Source organism: Melanostigma gelatinosum, assembly GCF_949748355.1.
Source record: "Melanostigma gelatinosum genome assembly, chromosome: 1".
In the NCBI taxonomy this organism is placed as follows: domain Eukaryota; kingdom Metazoa; phylum Chordata; class Actinopteri; order Perciformes; family Zoarcidae; genus Melanostigma; species Melanostigma gelatinosum.
In genome coordinates this window covers 17,729,559-17,752,099 of record NC_136634.1, presented here as the reverse complement: position 1 = coordinate 17,752,099, position 22,541 = coordinate 17,729,559, and the positions used below count along the sequence as shown (strand labels likewise).

The window sequence follows — 22,541 nt, the reverse complement described above, 5'->3', positions numbered from 1 at the left end:
AACCGAGGCCGGGACAGGCAGCCTCCGGAGTCGGGAGGGAAACTCGACCGCACTCAAATACTGAAGGAACAGAAAACAAACAGATAACGATCTCCACTGAATCACTGACCAGACTGGTAACCGGACGGACTGACGACGCGCCGGTGAAACGCCGAGGTATTTAAGCCAGCCAGCGGCGATCACTGGAATGAGCCACAGCTGAGCCTAAGTAGAGAGGCGTGAAGTGGGCAGAACACGGGGGTGGAAACTGTAGACTGACACAAAAAAACAAAACATAACCACAATAACGAAACAGACAGGGGGAAAACAGAGGAGCACACACTAGGAGCAGACAGGGATCCTAACGGGCAAGTTACAAGAGACCAAGGAGGTTTTGTGAGTAGACTTCAGAGAGGAAGGAAGCTCTGGAGACCCAATTACACCAACTTCTGAACCAGACAAAGGTAAGATGACAATCAGTAACAGAAGATGTCATGTCTTACTATCTGTTATTTAATATTTTTGTGATTATTTATCTTGCTCAAGATATTGCATCTTAGTTTTTTTGTTTTTCTTTGCTTATTAAGGCAGATGTCTTTATCTGACAGAGGTATGGTAATAATTAACATTTTTATTTTAAGCATCATCCAAGTCTTACTTATTTAAAAACTTTAGTGGATCTATCTTACTCTCTTTGTGTGTGTTGTCCTCTTAATCTTTTCTTTTTTTACTTTTTCCTGCAGTACATCCATCCATTTCCTCAATGACAAAGAAGAAGTTGGTCCTCCCGACCAGATGAGAAGTATGGCCGACCACAAGACGAGCTGGAGAGCGATGGTCACCTCTACGAAGTAAGTAAGCCTATACTAAGACTATACTTGCAGAGGTGACATAAAGTGGTTATAAGTCAAAGTTAAAATAACTAAACAGCCTTCATTCTGTTTAAATATATTCATGCCAAAACTCATGACATGTTGTTGATTTCATGGGACAGGACTCTTCCTGTCTTTGGCATTCCTGGAGCATCTGAGAGTGGATGTGGACCAGACGGTCATCTCAGGACACCCGAGCACCACAGCAGTCTCCTGAACACACTGAACCACTCTCAGCGCTTCTTGCTTCCAGACCACGAACGTTAGATGTAGAGCCAGAGAGTCTACGATCACCAGAGATCACAGCCTCATGGACTGGTCCAGACTGAGCCTTAAAAAGCCTGCTGTTCACTGTTTTTTACCATTTTACTAGTTTGGTGTTGAATTCAATAGAAAACATCAGACGTGTAAAATGATTATGTGTTATCATTGATCTCAGTGATATTAGGTTGCCATAAATAGTCAATACTTTTAGCAGGTGTCATATTTCTAATAGTATTTGGCTGAAATGCTTTCAAAGTAACTATTTATAGAATGTCTTTAAGACACACTCATGCAGTGTTATTCAGAATACTTCAAGAAATCAACCAGAACTAACAGTAACTTTAGAAATACAATTTGTATAGCCATACTGGGGTATATAGTATATTGTGCAATACATGTATATGCAAGGCATTTTAAGCTACATTGTTCTATTTGTATTGTATATAATAGCATTTCTTATACGCAGTACTCTGAAATCACCACATTCAGGTTGACAGTTTTATGAAAACATTGCTGGATAAGTGGTCACAGAGCACAGTAAAAATTGCATAAAGCTTCCTTTGACAAATCACTGCCGATCAGGGCAGGGAGGTTATTGATCTTCTGTCTCTACTGATAATTTCTCATATGTGGGACACTAGATGTAGCCTATTGCTCATGTGCAGGAGCATAGAGGTCCAATCTTTCACCTATAACCACCTCTTAAAATGTAAGCTCCTGGATATTTGTGTAATAACCACTGGAAAAGGAAAGCTGTCGCCTGTGTGGAAACAGCTTGATTTTTTTTATAAGCAAGTACTGCAATGTGTGATTAAAAAAAGAAAATCATTGAGTAGAGAGCAGATTCAGCACAGCCGCTCGTGATGGCGGAGAGAAAGACAAAGGACGCGAGTTGCCAGCAGGTGCCTCTTTCCACCTAATCAGGACCGTGCACCTCATTGACGGTCCGGCGGACCCAATAGTTTCACCAGGTCAGTTCCACTTGGTTACAAGACGAACATTCGGTTTTCAGAATAAGATGCCAACAAAGTATACATGTTGCATAATAGAAATTAGTTTAAATTAATTATATTCACATTAAGTACAAAACATGCTACCTGCATCTCGTGAGTTAAAATACACCTAAATTGTGCGTAAAGTGTCTTTATTCTTTGATTTGAGGGTTGCTGGAAATGAATAAAACCTGACTGACAGTCAATTAAGATATTTTACGAAATAAAAGTCTGAACTGAATTTGTACCTTCAAATGCCACATTTTTGAAATTTTGAAGGTGCTATAAAAATGTTTTTCTCAACAATTCCATACAATGTAATCAAGGCATCATTGACATAATTAATAGTTGTTTGAAATTTTTCATAACAATAACCACAAAGAAATAAGAATAAAATTGAATTGTCTGATTTATGTTTGTTTTTTGTTCAAAAAAATCTAGGAAAACACTTTGAATCTGCAGACTACTGCCTAATAGTCTTATTATTGCCATTTGATGACAGTTGGTCATATACTATCAAAAAGTGTATATGTATAAACTATTGAGTCACACTCCAGTCACTGATGGATTTAATCCTGAGGAACAAAGTGTGCTATGTACAACTATGAACCAGTGAAATACACAAACCTTTTTATTGATGAAATCATTTAAATACAATATACTGTGCACAGATGCAGGTAAACCCATCGTCTTAAACTTACATTACCATCAAATCAATCATCAATATAATCATCAAAACTATTTCAAACTGTACAGTTGGCGCTCATTTAGTGAATAACTTTTTGAATTGAAATCAGTGGAGTTGAACCGCGGTTAATCATGTGTAACTTCAGAGGTGACTCGTGCTGAAAGCTTTTATCACAAACAGAAACTTTACTGCAACCAGAACAGCTAAAGGGGATCGTTTCCTGTGTGTGTTTTCATGTGTACCTTTAGATATCTGTTGCGCACAAATCTATTACAGCAAACTGAGCAGCTGAAAGGTTTTTCTCCTGTGTGGGTTCTCATGTGTCTCTGTAAAGTTGAACGAATGTTAAAAGATTTCTTACAGACTGAGCAGCTGAAAGGTTTTTCTCCTGTGTGGGTTCTCATGTGTCTCTGTAAAGTTGAACGAATGTTAAAAGATTTCTTACAGACTGAGCAGCTGAAAGGTTTTTCTCCTGTGTGGGTTCTCATGTGTCTCTGTAAAGTTGAACGCTGGTTAAAAGATTTCTTACAGACTGAGCAGCTGAAAGGTTTTTCTCCTGTGTGGGTTCTGATGTGTGTCTGTAAATGAGAACGAATGTTAAAAGATTTCTTACAGACTGAGCAGCTGAAAGGTTTTTCTCCTGTGTGGGTTCTCATGTGCTTCTGTAAAGTTGAACGAACGTTAAAAGATTTCTTACAGACTGAGCAGCTGAAAGGTTTTTCTCCTGTGTGGGTTCTCATGTGGCTCTGTAAATTTGAACGGTCGTTAAATGATTTCTTACAGACTGAGCAGCTGAAAGGTTTTTCTCCTGTGTGGGTTATCATGTGTCTCTGTAAAGTTGAATGCCGGTTAAATGATTTCTTACAGACTGAGCAGCTGAAAGGTTTTTCTCCTGTGTGGGTTATCATGTGTATCTTCAGATTTTGTCTCTTGCCAAATGTTTTCTCACACTCAGAGCATCTAAAACGTTTCTCACCAGCGCTACATCTTGAATCACTGACACGGACTTCATCAGGTTTCACATAGTTTAAACCTGACTGAGGTTCTCTGGTCTTCTTGCATTCACCACCCTCATCAGTGTCAGAAGAGTCTCCAGTCTTCTCATCAGTATCTGGTTCTGGATATCTATCTGGATCCAAGTTCCTGTCTGGTTCTGGTCCTCCACAGTCCTCTCCATCAGCTTCTGTTCCCATCTGTTCAGTTTGTCTTTGATGAAGCTGTGAGGACTGAGCTTCCTCTTCTTCATCTTCACTCTTCACAGGAGTGAATGAGAACTTGACATCAGCCTCCTCCAGACCTTGAAGCTGCTCTCCTTCCTGACTGGTGCAGAGTTCCTCCTGTTCTTCTTTAATGTGTGAGGGCTCTGGGTCCTCCTGTTCTTCTTTAATGTGTGAGGGCTCTGGGTCCTCCTGTTCTTCTTTAATGTGTGAGGGCTCTGGGTCCTCCTGTTCTTCTTTAATGTGTGAGGGCTCTGGGTCCTCCTGTTCTTCTTTAATGTGTGAGGGCTCTGGGTCCTCCTGTTCTTCTTTAATGTGTGAGGGCTCTGGGTCCTCCTGTTCTTCTTTAATGTGTGAGGGCTCTGGGTCCTCCTGGTCCAGACTGGAGCTCCACTCCTGCTGCTCAGAGGGACACTCTTCTTTAACCACCAACAGCTGCTGGACGTCTGCAGGAAAAAAGTAAACACACACAGAGGTGTTACAAAGACATTTTAGAATTGAGCAAATAGTCTCCTGGACATACACTTCCAGAGTATCAACAGAACCAGATAATACAATAATGTAATCAACTTATGTGCAGATGAACATATGAACCATTTGAAGCTGCCAAATCCATGTGGTGTTATCAAAGAGAACACACTTGTACTTTAAGTTGAAATATTTCCTGTCATCTAGAAGCTGAGAGAACAAATCAGCATATTTGCAAACTCATAAGAGGTGAAAGCGCGCAAGTGCCTCACCCGGAGATTCAAACCGTTGCGCTGTGACACACGCAACACTAAATGAGCACACACACATAATACTGTTATGTTCAAAATTTCTCAAACAAAAGGTAAAGGAAAAAGCCCCCCTCCTTGTTCCAGAGAAGAAGCATGCAGAGGAGAAGAGGCAGCCCCCCCCGCTCTCTTTCTTCCATCATTAAGCAGGGCGAATCAGCTGGTTGAAGTTTAAATCAAAAGGAATTTAATATATGAATAAAATTTATAGAGCGCTTTTCACAGACAATAGTATCACAAAGTGCTTAACAGAGCAGACATTTAAAAGCATAAAAAACACAATGTGACCCTAGGGTCAATAAATTATATACACAGAGAAAAATAAAGAAATATACAAACAAATGCAAATGCAGTTACAAACTGAATTACACTATCAATCGTAATATTTCATGAAATAGAGGCCCCATCTGAACCACATGACAGACTGGTGTGTCCGCCTCATGGTCCAGATGAGGTCTGATTTTCTCCGGGGATTCAGTTTCTTTGTCCCTCCAAAGTCTCTGAAATGTCTCATATTACACATTCCTCAGCCCATCGATCAGCTCAGTGATTGGCTGAACCCGTCGGACTTCAGTCGGCCACTTCCTTGACCAATTCATCCCCCTTCTTGAAGGCTGTGCTCAGAAACTCCAGCAACATCCCTCTCTCTGACTTTATGGTGGTGTCATAAATTCTCTGGTTTCTCTCACAGTGCACAACAAATTCAGTAACTCTCCCTTTAGTTTAAACCTTCTACAAGTAAACATATTGTAACACATAATATCCATCGCTAGGAGCGCTTTAAAACTTAAATTCCTCACTATAGAGTGGTCTCACCTACGTACGAAGTGCGGCAAAAATACCATACTTTGAATCACTGGATAGTGCATCAAAGGTTCGCTACCTGGCCAAATTGAAGGTTATTGGTAACTTGGATCCCTATACGATGAGTGCAGATGGTTTCAGTGCCGATCCTACTTATCTTCCATCGGTAAACTACGCCAACATCTACACGTATCTCGTGAACACCCTCAGTCCTTACACAAGTAGAATATGGGATGTGTGGTTCTATAAAATGGTATAGAATTTGCAGGGTTGAGAAGTCCGGCAGTCCAGTATAATATCTCACTTTTTCATCATTATTTTCGAAAAATTCTGAATCAAACATGGATCGTTCATCGGAAAGTTCCTTTTTCAAATTCTGATTTTACGAGAGTCGGCGCTGCATCTCAGCTTGCATTGCTGCAATCGTGGCCCCACCGAGGTCTGTCTGGTTGGCTTGGTTATTCTTATCCTCGTCCTCATCCTCTGCTGCTGGTGGGCTGTCATATGCATGATCCGACGTTAAACTCATATCAAGCAATGCTGATGCTGCATCTATGTGTTTCGCCTGTTGTACACGCTCGACACGTCTCTGGTACCGACTGCTGTCACGGGCCGATGAAGCTTCGGTAACCGTCTCATGTCCAAGTTTAATTTATATTTCCTTTATTAAATACTGTTCACAAACGAATTTGTAAATAAAATCACTGACCACTTATAAAGTGATCCGCACATACTCTAGTGTACGCCAAATTCCATTCCTTTATATGTCGAGAGATGCGTGACAGCCATTTCTCGCGTCGTCGCTTGGATAGCTCCTTCGTGTCATTTCCTTGATGTGTAATGACCGCTGGCAAATGAAAGAATGATTTCTTGTCTATCAGCTCTGCTGCCACAACCAAAGACAGCACAAAAGTTCACCACCGATAGGTTATGCGACTCAGCCGTGCATGCCAGTGGCTTTGTGTGTACTCAAACATGGCCGACAGCTAAACTGTGACGTCACCCGAGACCACTCTATACTTACACGTTTAATGCCTGTAAATACCGTTAGCATATTTCTACAGTAGCGAGAACCATCGCCTATACAAAATAAAGTGATTCGTTTTCATTGAACCCTGTTACTGGATGGCTTCATATTAACTTCCACTGTTACTGTAAAGCCGTTCTACAGTTACTGTATAAGCTGTTCCGGTTTAATGTTAATGAGTGGCCGCGTGGACTGAACCGGAACACGGAGGGGGATTCATGTTTCATCACGTTACGTTTTTTTCCTCCTAAATCTTGATAATGATGAGCGTTAGCCGTCGACAGTTCCGCATACAGTGGAACGTTAACTTAACCCAACAAGTCTGAACGGCAACGGAACTTAAACTTTAACGGAGGGAAATGAAGACGATGTAGTCATCTTAACGCTGATTGGCCAAGACGCGACACATCAAATATGTTTTATTGCGAAGATCACGACATCACCTTTTCTCCTCGTCTCACTCCAATCTGAGAAACGCTGGCTGGCCAGTAGACCCCCCCAAAAAATAAAAACTCTACGGATCTAGTGAGAGACCTTTTCATTTAGTGAGAGACTTAGGATGCCTCAGTGTTCTACTGAACGACTAAGAACGTCTTTCGTTCCAGCAGTAGTCCGATTTTTTAATGCACACCTTTAGAGGTTTTTTATCTTTCTGATGTCGATCATGTTTTATATGGCATTGTCTGGTGTTATTTATCCTTTGTAATATGTTTTTGTCTGCTGTGTACTGTGGACTGTGTAGTCTGTATGAGTTTTTGGGTGGCAAGAATCTCCCCACTGGGGATTAATAAAGTTTTCTAATCTAGACGACTCACGTGGATGATATATTTTGATTCAAAACGGCTTATTTCGCCGAAAAGCGACACGTTTGCAGGTATTAAATCAGGAGAAGAAGAAAACGACGAATTGCAACCGAGTCTCACTCCAAACTACATTAGAAGTTATCAGCCGGAGCATGAACAGTGTTTGAGAACAGAGAAGAAATAAAGTGAACCCACGTGCTCTTTGTATCCGGACTTCCGGGTTGAAAACAGCGTCCAGAAGTTCCCGTTGTCGCTTATTCTCCTCTTTTGAACGAGCGAGTTCCTCCTCGTACTCTGCTATCGTTCTTTCAAACAGACCAAATATCTCTTCATCAACCGCAGTTAGTCGCTGGTTGAGTAAAGATCTCAGCATTTCTAGTTTAGACATTTTCACTTAAACACAGAAAGCTTTCCTCCAGACGAACTCCGTTAAAAACACCGTTTACTCTCATTAAGCTCTGACTAGCGCTGTGTTGGTCACTTCTGTCCCCGTCCGTCTGTTTCCAGGTAGCATGCTAAGCTAACTTCAATAGCTTTATAGGCTGCCAGGAGATGAGTCCTCTTCTTCCTCTCCTCTTTCGTCTTCTTCTTTCACTTTAATGGCGGACTACAAACCAACGTTTAAGGCGCCACCTACTGGACCGGAGTGTGTAACATCATGACTTTATGACAGTTATCATTTAAACACAATGTTATTTATAAATACAATGAAAAAAAATAGAAATAAACGTCATATCGAAGTTATATTATTTGATGCTCCACTCCCTTCCTGTATCTACCACTCTGTTCTTCAGTCTCTTTCCACCCTGAACTTCTTCCACTCTATCAGCACATGTTTAACAGTTTCTTTATAGTTGCATATCTCACATTTATCCCACTCTGTCTTTTTCATGATGTGTATAACGTGTCATTGAGTCCTGTATGTCCGAACCTTAATCTGAAAGTAACATCTTCTTTTCTACTTTTACTTCCATCACTTCTCACTCTGACTGATGTCTGAATTTTGTTGTAATTTCTACCCTTATTGTCATTATTCTAAATTTCCTGCCAAGATGTCCCATCCAAAGCTTTTACCAGAGAATGTCGAGTACTCCCAACCATTGCACAGGACAGTCGATGCTATATTTCCGTTAAGTCCACCCTGAATACTAATCCAGTGTGATAGTGTTAACTCAGTTCTCCTCACATGTAATGGCAGTTCCCTGGATTTCACCAGCAATGCATTAGTGGGTGTGGTTTTGACTCGGGAGATGAGTCAGAGGAGAACCATCCAGAAAAAAAGGTGAACAGATGAAAGTCCATTCAGACAGGTTCTACGAGGAACATCCGGTTCCGCTGCAACTTGGTGGGTAACAAAAGCCCTTAAACCAGGGGTCTCAAACTCATTTTCACTCCGGGCCACATCAGCATCACGGTCGGCCTCAAAGGTCCGGTTGTAAATGTAAGACTGTGTAAATGTAACTCCTCCTAACATATTGGTAAATAACTGTCTCTGCATTTGATTGTTTATTCAAGTGTAAAAATATTGTACATGTAGTTATATAAATGTAAACATATATTTAAGCACATTTGTCATTATAACTTAAATCCTTTTAATTTAGGGTTAAGAAACTCACATTACTCTATCAGAGATCAAACTATTAAAGAAAATATCAAAGACAAATATCAAACACAAGTTATGACAATAACTTTGTTCAAAGCTTAAAATCCTTTCAAGGGTGCGTTTGCACAATCCGACATGAAGTATTTCATGTGTTTTTAAAGCCACGTTTGAAGTAGTCTTCAATGTACTCACAATACATTTCCATTTCAAATGTACAGTAACCAGCCAAAGAGCTGCTTCTGTGTTTAAGTATCTCATCATTCTGTCTTTCTATCATAGTTATGACTTTCTATTTCATAATTTCAACGATGGGGATCATCGTTGAAAATCATTTTTTTTTGTGCTGGCGGATTCGCGGGCCACATAACATGACGTGGCGGGCCGTATTCGGCCCGCGGCCCGGGAGTTTGAGACCCCTGCCTTAAACTAATAAAATAGTATATCATTACGCCTATCTTCAGTTACCTTCCATCTGGTCCATATGGAACAGTTGTGGGTCATGGAATGAGACTATTCAAGTGATTGTTTATAAACATTTATTTATTGAAGACAAAATATCACCAATGAAATGCCTTCTGATCGTTTTCTGCCCCTCTGCTCACTCATCAACGTGTGATTTAATTCCTTTTCTTCAAATACACACTGACCAATCAGAGCTCGGTACGTGGACCATTAATGAATATTACATAATCACACAGTTTAAACTGACAAATGCAAAAAAAGACAGCTGGCAATAAATCTCAGACTGTGTAAATTAGTAAATTAACAGATTTATGACATCACTGCTTCATTTAAATGTCCTAAAGCGTTCTTTCATGAAGAGACATGAGCTGCAGTTAAATTAGCATCTTACAAGCTATGACAAGAGGAATCAGAGGCCTTGCTTATGAATTGTAACAAGACTGTTTTATGAAGGCCTGAATATTCTTTTCAGGTGTTAAAACGTGTATATTTGATTGGAAATTAAATGAAAGAATTCATAATTGGAGGTGAAATTGAGGAAACAATGTAAAGCTTTATTGTAATTATCTCTAAAAGCAATATTGCATCTGCACTTCCAATCAGGCATCATTCAGATAAATAAAAATGTACAATATGAAATTACCAATTGTACAATCAGAATAAAAGAGGGTAAATCATGAGATATATTGCAAGAGCATACACATTGCATTTAGCATGGTGATGTAATCATCCAACCAATGTTAAGCCTATGCACTTTCGAAACCTCCAACCGTGGCTGAATCATCAAACCAATGTTAAGTCTATGGGGTTTCGAAACCTCCAACCTTGTAGTTTGTGAACATCCGGGGACGCACGCCAGTCACCATTAATATGCATGCATCTTCTCTTCCCATCAGGTGGCTCCTCTCAGAATTCAGACGGCGTTGCTGAACGTCCACTCCCTCGGCTCATCAGACCCATCAACCTCCCTCTCTAAGTCTACCCTGATGAGGTTGAGGAAGGTGAGTATACCACACACACACACGATGAGGACGATGATGGAAGTGTTTTTCAGTTTGAAGAAGGTAAAGTCTACCTACCCTCATCTGATGAAGACGAAGTGTCTCTGGAGGACTCTGGCTACAACACCATATCCAATGACGACGTTTGACTTGGCTTTCCTCTCGTCCAGCAGTCCCCACAGCAGCTCTTTTGGCAGCCCAGATGACGAGCGTTTCCTCCCGTCCCTGCTGGGTCCCCTGCTGCTGTTCCTGTTGGCTCTCCTGCTGGAGCTCTGGGTCAGTCTTCCGCCTACGGGTACCTGTTCAGCATTAGCAGCCTGTGGCGCAGCATCAGGAACTACTTGAAAATCAATTGAGAAGATTATGTCTTTGTGGTCGAGGCAGCTTCTTCACAGCACCCTCAGTATCTCAGAAGACGTGAAGGGAGCAAAACTTTATGGAGGAAAGAGGCTCTGAAGAGTCATTTTCTGTAACTTCTGGCTGCAGCTCATCTACAAAGAGGAGCAGATGTGGCGAAACGTGGACGAACTGTTTTAGAGCGCACAACAACGCCACCCTAGGAGTTGCACCTAGAGATTCACTTTCCCCTGATCTGTATCAGGGTCCCAAAGACACTCAGGTTCATTATACAGATGAGCAGGAGACGTGGTTCCAATACAAAATTATCTTTATTCTGCTACACAATGCACTGTTTACAGTTTATACACGAAATCTAAGAGAGCCGTTATACATTTAAAAAGAGGAGGACTGCGGCTTACCAGTGGCGAGGTGGACCAGCGCAGGTGAGGATCCCGAAAGAGGAGGCACCCCGATCACCCGTGTACACAACACTCACACAACCACACGTGAGGGTCTCAACCCGGGGCACACCAAACGACACAGCACACAAAGGGAGACACCACCACCTGGAAGCACCAACCCCACCACCTTGGCTTAGCAGCTCCTACTCGGACAAAGAACACAATTATAAAAAGGCTCTGGTTCTTAAGAAAGGAAACAAAACAAAAAGCAAAAAGGAAAACAACAACAATAGTTCGGGTTGGCTGATCAGCCACGGGGGGTGATCAGTAACCCAATCCATACACACTAAAAGCCAAAGTGGGCCTTCACATCCGTTGGTCAGAATACACGAAGTGAATGGCTCAGGCTAAAAAGAGGTGGTTCATTAAAACAAGGGTGCTGCTAACAACAGCACAAGACAGGGGCGCAGTGCTGATAACAGCAGCGTCAGACTCTGTAGGCGACACAGCGCCGGTCAAAGTACACGAATCCCGTAGGCCAACGCAGTTAGTTGAACCAAGGCCATAGACAAAACACCGGTACACAAAACAGCAGCGTCCTTAATTTACGCAGGGTTAGCTGTAGCCGCAGCTCTGGCGGCGTTCCGCTTGAACCCAACCAAAAGTCCCCTGTAATACGGGATAGCAAAAAATGAATAAAAGGATAATTAACACAAAGTATATAAACTAACAGAATAAAATCACCTTACCGATCAGGCAATGTGCGTCGGCTCCAGAACGGGGGGGGGAGGAGGGCATGTAGCGTAGCTACCGGCAGCTATACAAGCAAAGCACTGTCACTAACAGAACACGAGTATATTTAAATCAGGACCCAATCGAGACTCACCGACAGCTCCGCAGGTGAATCACCTGTGCAGGACGAGGGGAGCCCCAGAGATAGTCTGCACAGCGGCGGATGTCCGGCAAACCGGAAGCGGGACACGCGTTTGACGTCAGGAGGGAGCAGAGGGGATCCCTGGCGCATTTATGCGATGCCCGCCCACTGCGATTGGCCTGGTAATTAAAGGGACACCGATGCTCCCTTCTGCTACACAGAGAAGAAAGCTGGGAGCAGGTAATGTGATGGGGTAGTGCAGTTGGTGGACCCAAATGCATGCAGACACAGCAGGTTTACTCCAGCAAAGACTTTATTGAAATGTTCCGGAGGAGTCAAAGAATGAACAAACAAAAAACAAAGACTAACTGTCCAGCAAATAAAAGTCACTCTTTCTCCACCGGGGTCGGGAGGGAAGCTCAACCGAGGCCGGGACAGGCAGCCTCCGGAGTCGGGAGGGAAACTCGACCGCACTCAAATACTGAAGGAACAGAAAACAAACAGATAACGATCTCCACTGAATCACTGACCAGACTGGTAACCGGACGGACTGACGACGCGCCGGTGAAACGCCGAGGTATTTAAGCCAGCCAGCGGCGATCACTGGAATGAGCCACAGCTGAGCCTAAGTAGAGAGGCGTGAAGTGGGCAGAACACGGGGGTGGAAACTGTAGACTGACACAAAAAACAAAACATAACCACAATAACGAAACAGACAGGGGGAAAACAGAGGAGCACACACTAGGAGCAGACAGGGATCCTAACGGGCAAGTTACAAGAGACCAAGGAGGTTTTGTGAGTAGACTTCAGAGAGGAAGGAAGCTCTGGAGACCCAATTACACCAACTTCTGAACCAGACAAAGGTAAGATGACAATCAGTAACAGAAGATGTCATGTCTTACTATCTGTTATTTAATATTTTTGTGATTATTTATCTTGCTCAAGATATTGCATCTTAGTTTTTTTGTTTTTCTTTGTTTATTAAGGCAGATGTCTTTATCTGACAGAGGTATGGTAATAATTAACATTTTTATTTTAAGCATCATCCAAGTCTTACTTATTTAAAAACTTTAGTGGATCTATCTTACTCTCTTTGTGTGTGTTGTCCTCTTAATCTTTTCTTTTTTTACTTTTTCCTGCAGTACATCCATCCATTTCCTCAATGACAAAGAAGAAGTTGGTCCTCCCGACCAGATGAGAAGTATGGCCGACCACAAGACGAGCTGGAGAGCGATGGTCACCTCTACGAAGTAAGTAAGCCTATACTAAGACTATACTTGCAGAGGTGACATAAAGTGGTTATAAGTCAAAGTTAAAATAACTAAACAGCCTTCATTCTGTTTAAATATATTCATGCCAAAACTCATGACATGTTGTTGATTTCATGGGACAGGACTCTTCCTGTCTTTGGCATTCCTGGAGCATCTGAGAGTGGATGTGGACCAGACGGTCATCTCAGGACACCCGAGCACCACAGCAGTCTCCTGAACACACTGAACCACTCTCAGCGCTTCTTGCTTCCAGACCACGAACGTTAGATGTAGAGCCAGAGAGTCTACGATCACCAGAGATCACAGCCTCATGGACTGGTCCAGACTGAGCCTTAAAAAGCCTGCTGTTCACTGTTTTTTACCATTTTACTAGTTTGGTGTTGAATTCAATAGAAAACATCAGACGTGTAAAATGATTATGTGTTATCATTGATCTCAGTGATATTAGGTTGCCATAAATAGTCAATACTTTTAGCAGGTGTCATATTTCTAATAGTATTTGGCTGAAATGCTTTCAAAGTAACTATTTATAGAATGTCTTTAAGACACACTCATGCAGTGTTATTCAGAATACTTCAAGAAATCAACCAGAACTAACAGTAACTTTAGAAATACAATTTGTATATCCATACTGGGGTATATAGTATATTGTGCAATACATGTATATGCAAGGCATTTTAAGCTACATTGTTCTATTTGTATTGTATATAGCATTTCTTATACGCAGTACTCTGAAATCACCACATTCAGGTTGACAGTTTTATGAAAACATTGCTGGATAAGTGGTCACAGAGCACAGTAAAAATTGCTCATGTTCAGGAGCATAGAGGTCCAATCTTTCACCTATAACCACCTCTTAAAATTTAAGCTCCCGGATATTTGTGTAATAACCACTGGAAAAGGAAAGCTGTCGCCTGTGTGGAAACAGCTTGATTTTTTTTATAAGCAAGTACTGCAATGTGTGATTAAAAAAAGAAAATCATTGAATAACGTTGCTTTGACTGAAGTTTGAAAACTCTTAATGTTTGACTCTGATAGTGGAGTGACTTTGTTCTACTCTGAAACTCACAGACCAGTCAGCACATGTGCGTCACCAAGAAGCCACTCCTCCTCCAGAGAAAGCGAAAGTAACTCCGTCAGTCTGAGCGGGAGAACAATGGCGTACAGTCTGGATTTGTTGGACTGCTCCATCTGTTTACAGATACTGGATGATCCTGTGACGACGGCCTGTGGACACAGTTACTGTACACAATGCATCAATGCCTTCTGGGATGTGGATAATAACAGAGGAAAGAGTTACAGCTGTCCTCAGTGCAGGCAGACGTTCTCCCCCAGGCCTGTCCTGAAGAGGAACACACTTCTGGCTGCCCTGCTCGAGGAACACAAGAGGAAAAAAAGTCAAAATGATGCTGCTGCTGCTGTATCTGCTGCTGACACATATGCTGCACCTGGTGACGTGCAATGTGACGCCTGCACAGAGAGAAAAAGAAAAGCTTGGATGTTCTGTCTGGTGTGTTTGGCCTCTTACTGCGAGACTCACCTGAAGCCTCACTTTGAGTTGCCACCACTACAGAAACACAATCTGATTCAAGCCTCTGCATGGATCAAAGACAGCATCTGTGGCCGTCATGGCAAACTTCTGGAGATCTACTGCCGCTCAGATCAGCAGTTCGTATGCCTGCTGTGTGTGATGGATGACCACAAAGGTCATGACACGGTGACAGTTGCGGCAGAGAAGTGTGAAATGCAGGTAATTCAGTTCATCCCCATGCTCAAGTAATGTTTAATGTCACTGAGGTTCTGAAAAAGATCCTGGATTTGTGTTTCAACAGAGACAACTGGAGCGAGGTCAACAGGAAATTGCAGACAGAGTGCTGAATTCGGAGAAGAAAATGGCAGAGCTGAGGCAGTCTGCGGACTCTATAAGAGTGAGTGCAAACAAAAGTACTTCTACTATTCATAAATATATTTCTTTACTTTCAAAATCCTGATACAAGAAAGTCAAAGTACACATTTGCTGTTAACGGACAGATAAAGAAACGAGAAAAAGGGTGTGAACTGTGGGCAACAGTGGAATTTCACTTATCTCTGTGCACATATGTTTGACAGCGAAGAATGATCACGACACTGAGCCTCTGACACACTTATATCAATACTGAAAATGAAATAATAAAAAATAACAGGCTTGGTGCATGCAGACTGTATATTTACCATTCAAATACCTATACTTATATATATATACCACATTATTCAGTTTACCAGAAAAATATTTAGTATGTCCCCGTTCATAGTATGTCAAACATACCAGGACTTTTTGCAGTATGCAATCCAGCATGTTTTTCTGGCTATTCTGACCCACAATCCTTTGTGCAGCAGATATATGAGGAAGAGGGTCAAAGTCCAAGGTGCCATGTTATGACGAGATAGTATGTCTCATTGAATGCATTCTGCATGCAACACTAGTACGTACTCTGTAAAGGCAGCTGCAGTACGTACTAGTAAAAAGAAAAAGGATGCGATCGGGAACGCAGCTAGAGACACCAGCAGGAAGAATGGCTGAAGTAATCTTCCCTGCTGATGCCCAAACTGTCTGGCTTGTGACCTCTTATGAGCTTGCGTTCTTGCCAAGAGTTAGATAATAACTTATAACTCTCATGTATTTCTGTTAAATATGATTCTGCAACCAGAGGCTGGTTAGCTTAGCTTAGTTTAGCATAAAGACTTGGAACAGAGGGAAACATCTAGCCCTAACTGTGGTTTTACTTGTAGTCATGTGTGAGACTTTCTGAAGTCTATGCGTCACTGTGAGGTAACCAGGCAAGCAGTGCTGACACCAGGCTAAGGCTCCATGCTCAGCTAAGCTAACCGTCTCCTGGCTGTATCTTCATATTTGCCAAATAGACATGCGAGTGGTATCGATCTTCTCCTTTAACGCCAGGCTAAAAAGTGTACACCCCAAAATGCAAATGACTCCATTTAAATTATATGTTTATATATTTTAGATTGTTATACTTGAATAATCATCATTGACCTGAGGAGGTAAAAAAACATTTGTCTGAAGTGTCCAGACCCCTTGGTTGGGAACCACTGACCGAGACCACGATGTGTTTTTTTTTAAATGGCAAAAAAAAAACCTGTAAAAGAATTCCAGTTACTTATGATATGCTGCATAATAACTTAAGGGAGTTTAAAGTAGCCCAGGTTTTTGTAAATATGCTGTAACTCAAAATAGTCATCAATCATAACAGGACAAATGTTGACTGTTTCCCATACAAGGATGCCGCATGGGGGGCGTGTGATGACCTCGAGCGACTGTGTGTTGAGCGCATCCGTTTATTCGTCCGCTCTGTGGAGAGGAAGCGCTCTGAGATGAGAGAGAGATTTGGAGAAGCAGAGAAAGCTGGAGTGGACTGGACCAACAATCATCTCGGCCAACTGGAGCGTGAAGTGTTGGAGCTCAGGAGGCGAGAGGATGAACTCCACCAGCTCTCACTGACAGAGGACCCCATTCAGTTTCTGCAGGTGATTACATGTTTACAGTCTTAGAAAGTATATAACAATTTGGATCTCATTTTTTGCCGGTTTATTAAAAGAAAATGTTTTCGTCACACAATGTATTTGTTGGCCCTGTGCAGGGTTTCCAAGCTCTGGGTGGCCTCCCTGTGTTCACAGACTCGCATGAAAGAGTGACAGAGTTTACCTCCGCACAAACGGAAAAACTGAAAAATATGTGCAGCAAAGAAAAAGAAGAATTATTCAGTCACTCTGAAGAAAATCTGGGTAAGTAAGACCAGAATCAGATCTCTAAACCTGATAATTAAGTTTGGTCTGGTCTGTGTATTTCCTGTTATTGTAAAGACAGAATCAGCAGTTTTTTGTTTTTGTTTCATCAGTGTTAAAATGGCCAAGGTTGCGTGAGGAAAGAACATCAAGGACATGCCTTTTGAACGCATATAAGAGTAAGCACAATGTTAATTCACTTTGCACAAATATCAAACGTGAAAAGATTCCCCAGCCAAATGAATGCTTCATCTTTCCCTGCAGACTTCACAGTGGAGGTGGATCCCAACACAGTGGCTGCATGTCTTTGCTTGTCCGACCAAAACAGAGCGATATCGTGGAGTGACAGGGACCAGGCTCATCCTGATCACCCCGACAGATTCACTTTCTATCAGCAGGCGCTGTGCAAAGTGGGCCTTGAGGGCAGCCACTACTGGGAGGTGGAGTGGGATGGTGGCATTGTCGACTTGGCCCTGTCCCACAAAGGCATCGAAAGAAAGGGTTCAGGCAGCGGCTGCTGTTTCGGCCACAATGAGCTCTCCTGGAAATTAACCTGCTCTCCGTCCGGCTGCACATTTTGGCACAATAATCTTCACAAAGGCCAGATTCCTCCGGTTCTCTCTCGCAGAGTGGGCATACACCTCGATTACGAAGCAAGAACACTGGGCTTCTACAGTGTTTCTGGCTCGGACAGTTTGACACGGCTGCTCCAAATCCAGACCACCTTCACTGAACCTCTCTATGCTGGGTTTTCTGTTGATTTAGGTTCAACACTGAAAATATGCAACATCTAAGCCAGTTTGTATTAAAACATGTTAGCCACAAGAACATCTTCCATTCATTATTCAGGGATGGGAAGAAAGGCGCAAGAGCAGTACAATTATGAACATGTGCAAAGTTAAGCATATTTGTGTGTGCGTGAGTTCGACGTGTATGCATCGATATTAATTACAACATACAGTATATGAGAATCTTTATTGTGAATCAAAGAGTGGAAAATGGAAATTTCTTTTCTCTTTAATGTTCCTAAATACATTATCAAAATCCCTTGTTTTATCACTGATAAGAGACAACTTATGAGGATAAACCATATTTCTTTATTCTGTTCTTTATGCTCTATAATGGAATAATGTTCCCTCAAGCCTAAGTTGATCAAATCACAGCACATCTTCAAAGGGGCCGTGAAAAGATTGTTTCTCACTTGTAACCTGATTTTAGTTCTGAAAATATCTTGGAACATTTCGGCTGTTTTGTCTTTGAGTTTCATGTTCTTTACGTGTTGCTTGTTGTATGTTGGAGGACCACAATGGAAATACGCATTTAAGATTTGTTTTAATCATTGATGTTTATTTTATACTTTTACTGATCAAACAAAGCAAACAAGTAAATCAAGCAGAGTGTATTTGTTCTAGTTTAACAGACTCAAATAAAGGACCATGCTAATGACATTTCTGTCATTTATTTGATTTAATGTGCAGATATTTACATTCAGTGTTTTAAATATGTTTGCAAATGTATCAACATAATTCACTCATTTACAGGTCATTTTCACAAAATTCAAATAACACACAGTTACAGTACATGTTCAATTACATGCATACATTCTGTAATTACATTATGATTGTAAAAACATAATTATGTTAATTCCAAATCCTATATATATATATATATATATATATATATATATATATATATATATATATATATATATATATATATATATAGTACACAATTTCTCAAGTCATAGACTTTAACATAATAACATGCAGCGCCAGCGCCACTAACAGCAGATATAATAATGAAGGCGGTCATAAAATGGATTCAACAGAGTGGTTTGTGTAGGAGCAATCCACAGTGTCGTAGAAGCGCAGACAGGCCTTGTAATGCAGCAGCTTCTCAGTCAGTGGGCTGATGGTCAGTGCCTTGCCCTGCACAGTCAGGTCTTTGTACCTGGTCAGCATCAGTGAGATGAGAATGACAGTGTTTGTTATGCAGAATTAATAAACTAATTCAACTTGTATTCCACATGTTTTTATATATTATATGATCTGTAGGCTTACCTGTTAGACACGCTCCAAAACACGAAGGTATTTACAGCCATCAGTGTGGCCAGGAGGAAGAAGAACCTCTCCAGATTCCCATCATGCAGTATGTTTGGGTAGAAGTTACCTGTAAACGAGTGTCAACGTGGTCCTATCAGCATCAGCAGCATAGTTTTTTTCAATGAAATTCCCGTGTCAATGTAATTTGTTATTGGTAGAAACCAGGCAATGCAGTATTTGTACTCATTTTACCTCCAGAAAGAAAGAACACCAGCTGAATGATGAAGGCTCCCAGAAAGCAGCCTCCTCCGTAGGACAGGGTGAGGAAGTGCAGGGAGATCCCTCTGATGTGGCTCGGGGTCAGCTGGAAAGATATGAGGGAACCTGCCAGAGAGGAAGTGACAGCATAAGCGTTCGATCATCTTTCCTGCTCTTTATTTGTGACATACAGGGCAGCATTTCTGACCGGAGGAAAGTCAAATGCCTTCTTGTGCCAGTTTGTGCTAATTTGATAAATCAGAAGTTTCTGGGCAAGGTGCACCATGTAAGGCCTGCATCAAGTGAAATTATGGAGACCTTGAGTCTGTCACACACATGCAGGAGTGACGAGAGCCTCTGCGAGACCAAGCAGGATGTACTGAGGAGCCAGCTGGAAACATGGCATGGACGACACTTGCTGAACCTTTCCAGACAGGGTCTGCTCCACCAGAGGGTATGTCTTCCTCTGCAGCTCAGACAAACCTGCCACCAGGACCGACAGGGTGGCACACGCATGGCCCAGAGCTAGAAGGGGAGGATGGACAGGGAGGGGTGATGAGAGAGGGGGCTGCAGAATAATTACAGGAGGAAAGAGGGAGGGTGAAAGAGGCAGAAGAGCAAGAGAGACATTAGAATTATGTGTCATGCGTGTGTGCACGTGGAGATACTCACTGATGACTTTTACAGGGGCCAGAGGAGTTTTTTCCTTGGAGAGGTAGCAAGTGGTCACACATTCGATCAGTGGCGCTAAGAGCAGCAGAGGTAGGATACTGATCACATTCATGGCGCCGATGGGCAACAGGAGGTTGGTGAGGTGAAGGTTTGAGTTCATCGTCTGTATGTAGTAACCCGAGGGAATCTGTAGAAAACATTCTTAGCCTCCCTTCATGTGATAAAACATGGACATGATCCTTTTTCATGCTTCATAATAAAGACCCATACTATTGCCAGTGACCTGCCTGTCTGATGCAAGCTCTGTAAAGCAGCTGAAGGCCATAAAGAGGGAAGAGCTTGGCCAGGACTTTGACGTTTTCGACATGCGTTTCGCTGTAACGCCCGCCATTGTTCTCTTTGGCCCGGTCCAGCCAAGATCCCACATCTCCACTCAGGTGACGATAGTGGAGGCAGCACATCTTGAGAGAGTTCAAGAACACTCCCAGTGTGGTCAACAGTGATCCACCTGCGGTGTGAAAGACACACAAAGGAACAGAATGAAGTGTGTGTGGCACCAGGGGCGGACTGGCCATCGGGGATACCGGGGGAATCCCCGGTAGGCCGACGGGGTTTGGGCCGGTCCAATAATTAAGTAACCTGAATGTAGTTAGATTGTATTGTTTCCTGTTAAAGGGAATTATTACGGTAACCCTCAAGTTACTAAAGGGAAATAGAAAACAGCCCTACCTAGAACATGTGCACCAGCGCCACTGCGTATAACCATCTGATACTATCCCAGAGTTCAGCATATTCATCTAGCAAACGATACCTACCTTGGAGTGTTACAATAGCCAGTCTCATTTCATTCAATGTGTCCATCCGGGCAAATTGGTGGATCCAAATGTTATAAAAAAAAACATGTATGATGTAATTTCTTTGTAATCATCCAAAATAATGTTAAGTGTGTGGTATTTTTCCAAGTAGGCCACTGACTGGTCAATACGTGCGATGCATTGAGTGGACAACGCGCCGTGTATTGAGTGGGCAACGCGTACAGGCTGGTCTGACAGTAAACTCCCGGGCCACTTTTTTCCCCCAGTCCGCTCCTGTGTGGCACTGCATGTAGTGTGCCTGTATACCAGTTTGTACGTCTCTCTTTTTGATGTACGTTACCTTTATTTGGTTTATAGGTGAGTTTGTTCCGCATCATGTGTATGGCGATTAGAGCCAGCAGCACAGAGGTGAAGGGGATAAGGAAGCCCAGATTTTTGCCCACAGACTGCTGGATGTAAGCGATACCCAGAAACACCACAGTGGAATTCAGGTTGACCAGCCAGTAGAACCTAAACATAAATAAAACAAATGTCACACTCACTTCCCTCATGAACATACTGTTTGCAGATGTCACCAAATAACACATGAGTAGATGGAAACATTATTTCCATCTACTCATAAGTAGACACATTATGTTTTAGCCATGCTAGTGGCGAAGGGATGGTCACGATAGTATGAATTGCCGTGAAACAATCCAGGCATTCATGATCCCCAGAAGAGGAACCCCACTGACTTTGCTGATTCTTTGACTTTACCTCTACAGTGCCACCATGATGTTGCATTTTTGTTTTTTAGTGATAGATCTGTTGAGTGGGTTCTCAAGAAATTTGGTACAAACATTCATGTTCCCCTAATGATGAATTGCATGATCCATGGAATTTTTGTCTCGCACCATCATAAGGTAATTTTAATGTCAAAATGACTGTGACATTACCTCCACAATCACCAAAGCGCCACATGGGGCATTAGAGTTGTTGCTTGCTCTCCATAATCAACCAAGAACTTGCAAGGTGTGCTTGTTCCTTGTGTCCATGCAGAATAAGTGAACTGTAAAGAACCTCATGTGATGATGAAACAGGTCATAGTGACCATATCAATGGATTATTTGGAGTCTGATCATTGATTAACCAAGTGAATGCATTGTATTCAGCAGGCGGCACCACTCACCAGTTGAAGAAGGACAGGAGCTGGTGCTGATTGTAGCACTGCAGGCTGTAGGCTCCCATGGGACAGAGGATGGCCCGGATGCCGCCGATGCCCAGTGCAGCAGCCAGGAGGCCGGTGTAGAACAAGACTTGCTGCTCCCGATGTTCCAGCTGGTGCGTCATGTGATGAGTATCAATGTAGAAATCTTCAAACGGGAATGCCACCACGGGCAGCATGGCTGTGCCTAGAAAGCACAAGTGACAGGTGAAGGTCATGGTATGTGGTTGCAACTAGATTTCAAGCAGGAGTGTGAATTCACAGAAGCAGATCCATGACGAAGCACCTTAATAGAATTACTAACGCTCGTGAAATGAGCTCACACTAAAGGTTGAGATGTGTCACATATTTGTGCAACTGTCTGGCTCATGTCACAGATAATATTTTGTCTTTTAAA

The 22,541-nt window shown here is 42.3% G+C and overlaps 2 protein-coding genes across 2 annotated transcripts; one reads left to right on the top strand and one right to left on the bottom strand.

Moving 5' to 3' along the window:
• Nucleotides 1–14,529: 14,529 nt before the first annotated feature.
• LOC306780708 (E3 ubiquitin/ISG15 ligase TRIM25-like) lies at nucleotides 14,530–18,550 on the top strand (the record flags this gene model as incomplete). The annotated part of the gene is made up of 6 exons (XM_079273142.1): nucleotides 14,530–15,123; nucleotides 15,206–15,301; nucleotides 16,650–16,895; nucleotides 17,009–17,153; nucleotides 17,267–17,332; nucleotides 17,418–18,550. The coding sequence occupies 6 exons, from the start codon at nucleotides 14,530–14,532 to the stop codon at nucleotides 17,945–17,947; spliced, it is 1,677 nt and encodes a 558-aa protein (XP_079129268.1). The 3' UTR covers nucleotides 17,948–18,550.
• A 411-nt stretch (nucleotides 18,551–18,961) lies between these two features.
• Nucleotides 18,962–22,331, bottom strand: LOC306776102 (solute carrier family 15 member 5-like; the record flags this gene model as incomplete). The annotated part of the gene is made up of 8 exons (XM_079266690.1): nucleotides 22,109–22,331; nucleotides 21,281–21,450; nucleotides 20,413–20,633; nucleotides 20,126–20,312; nucleotides 19,790–19,978; nucleotides 19,448–19,579; nucleotides 19,214–19,322; nucleotides 18,962–19,103 (listed from the first exon to the last, which is right to left on the bottom strand). The coding sequence occupies exons 1-8, from the start codon at nucleotides 22,321–22,323 to the stop codon at nucleotides 18,962–18,964; spliced, it is 1,365 nt and encodes a 454-aa protein (XP_079122816.1). The 5' UTR covers nucleotides 22,324–22,331.
• Nucleotides 22,332–22,541: the final 210 nt, after the last annotated feature.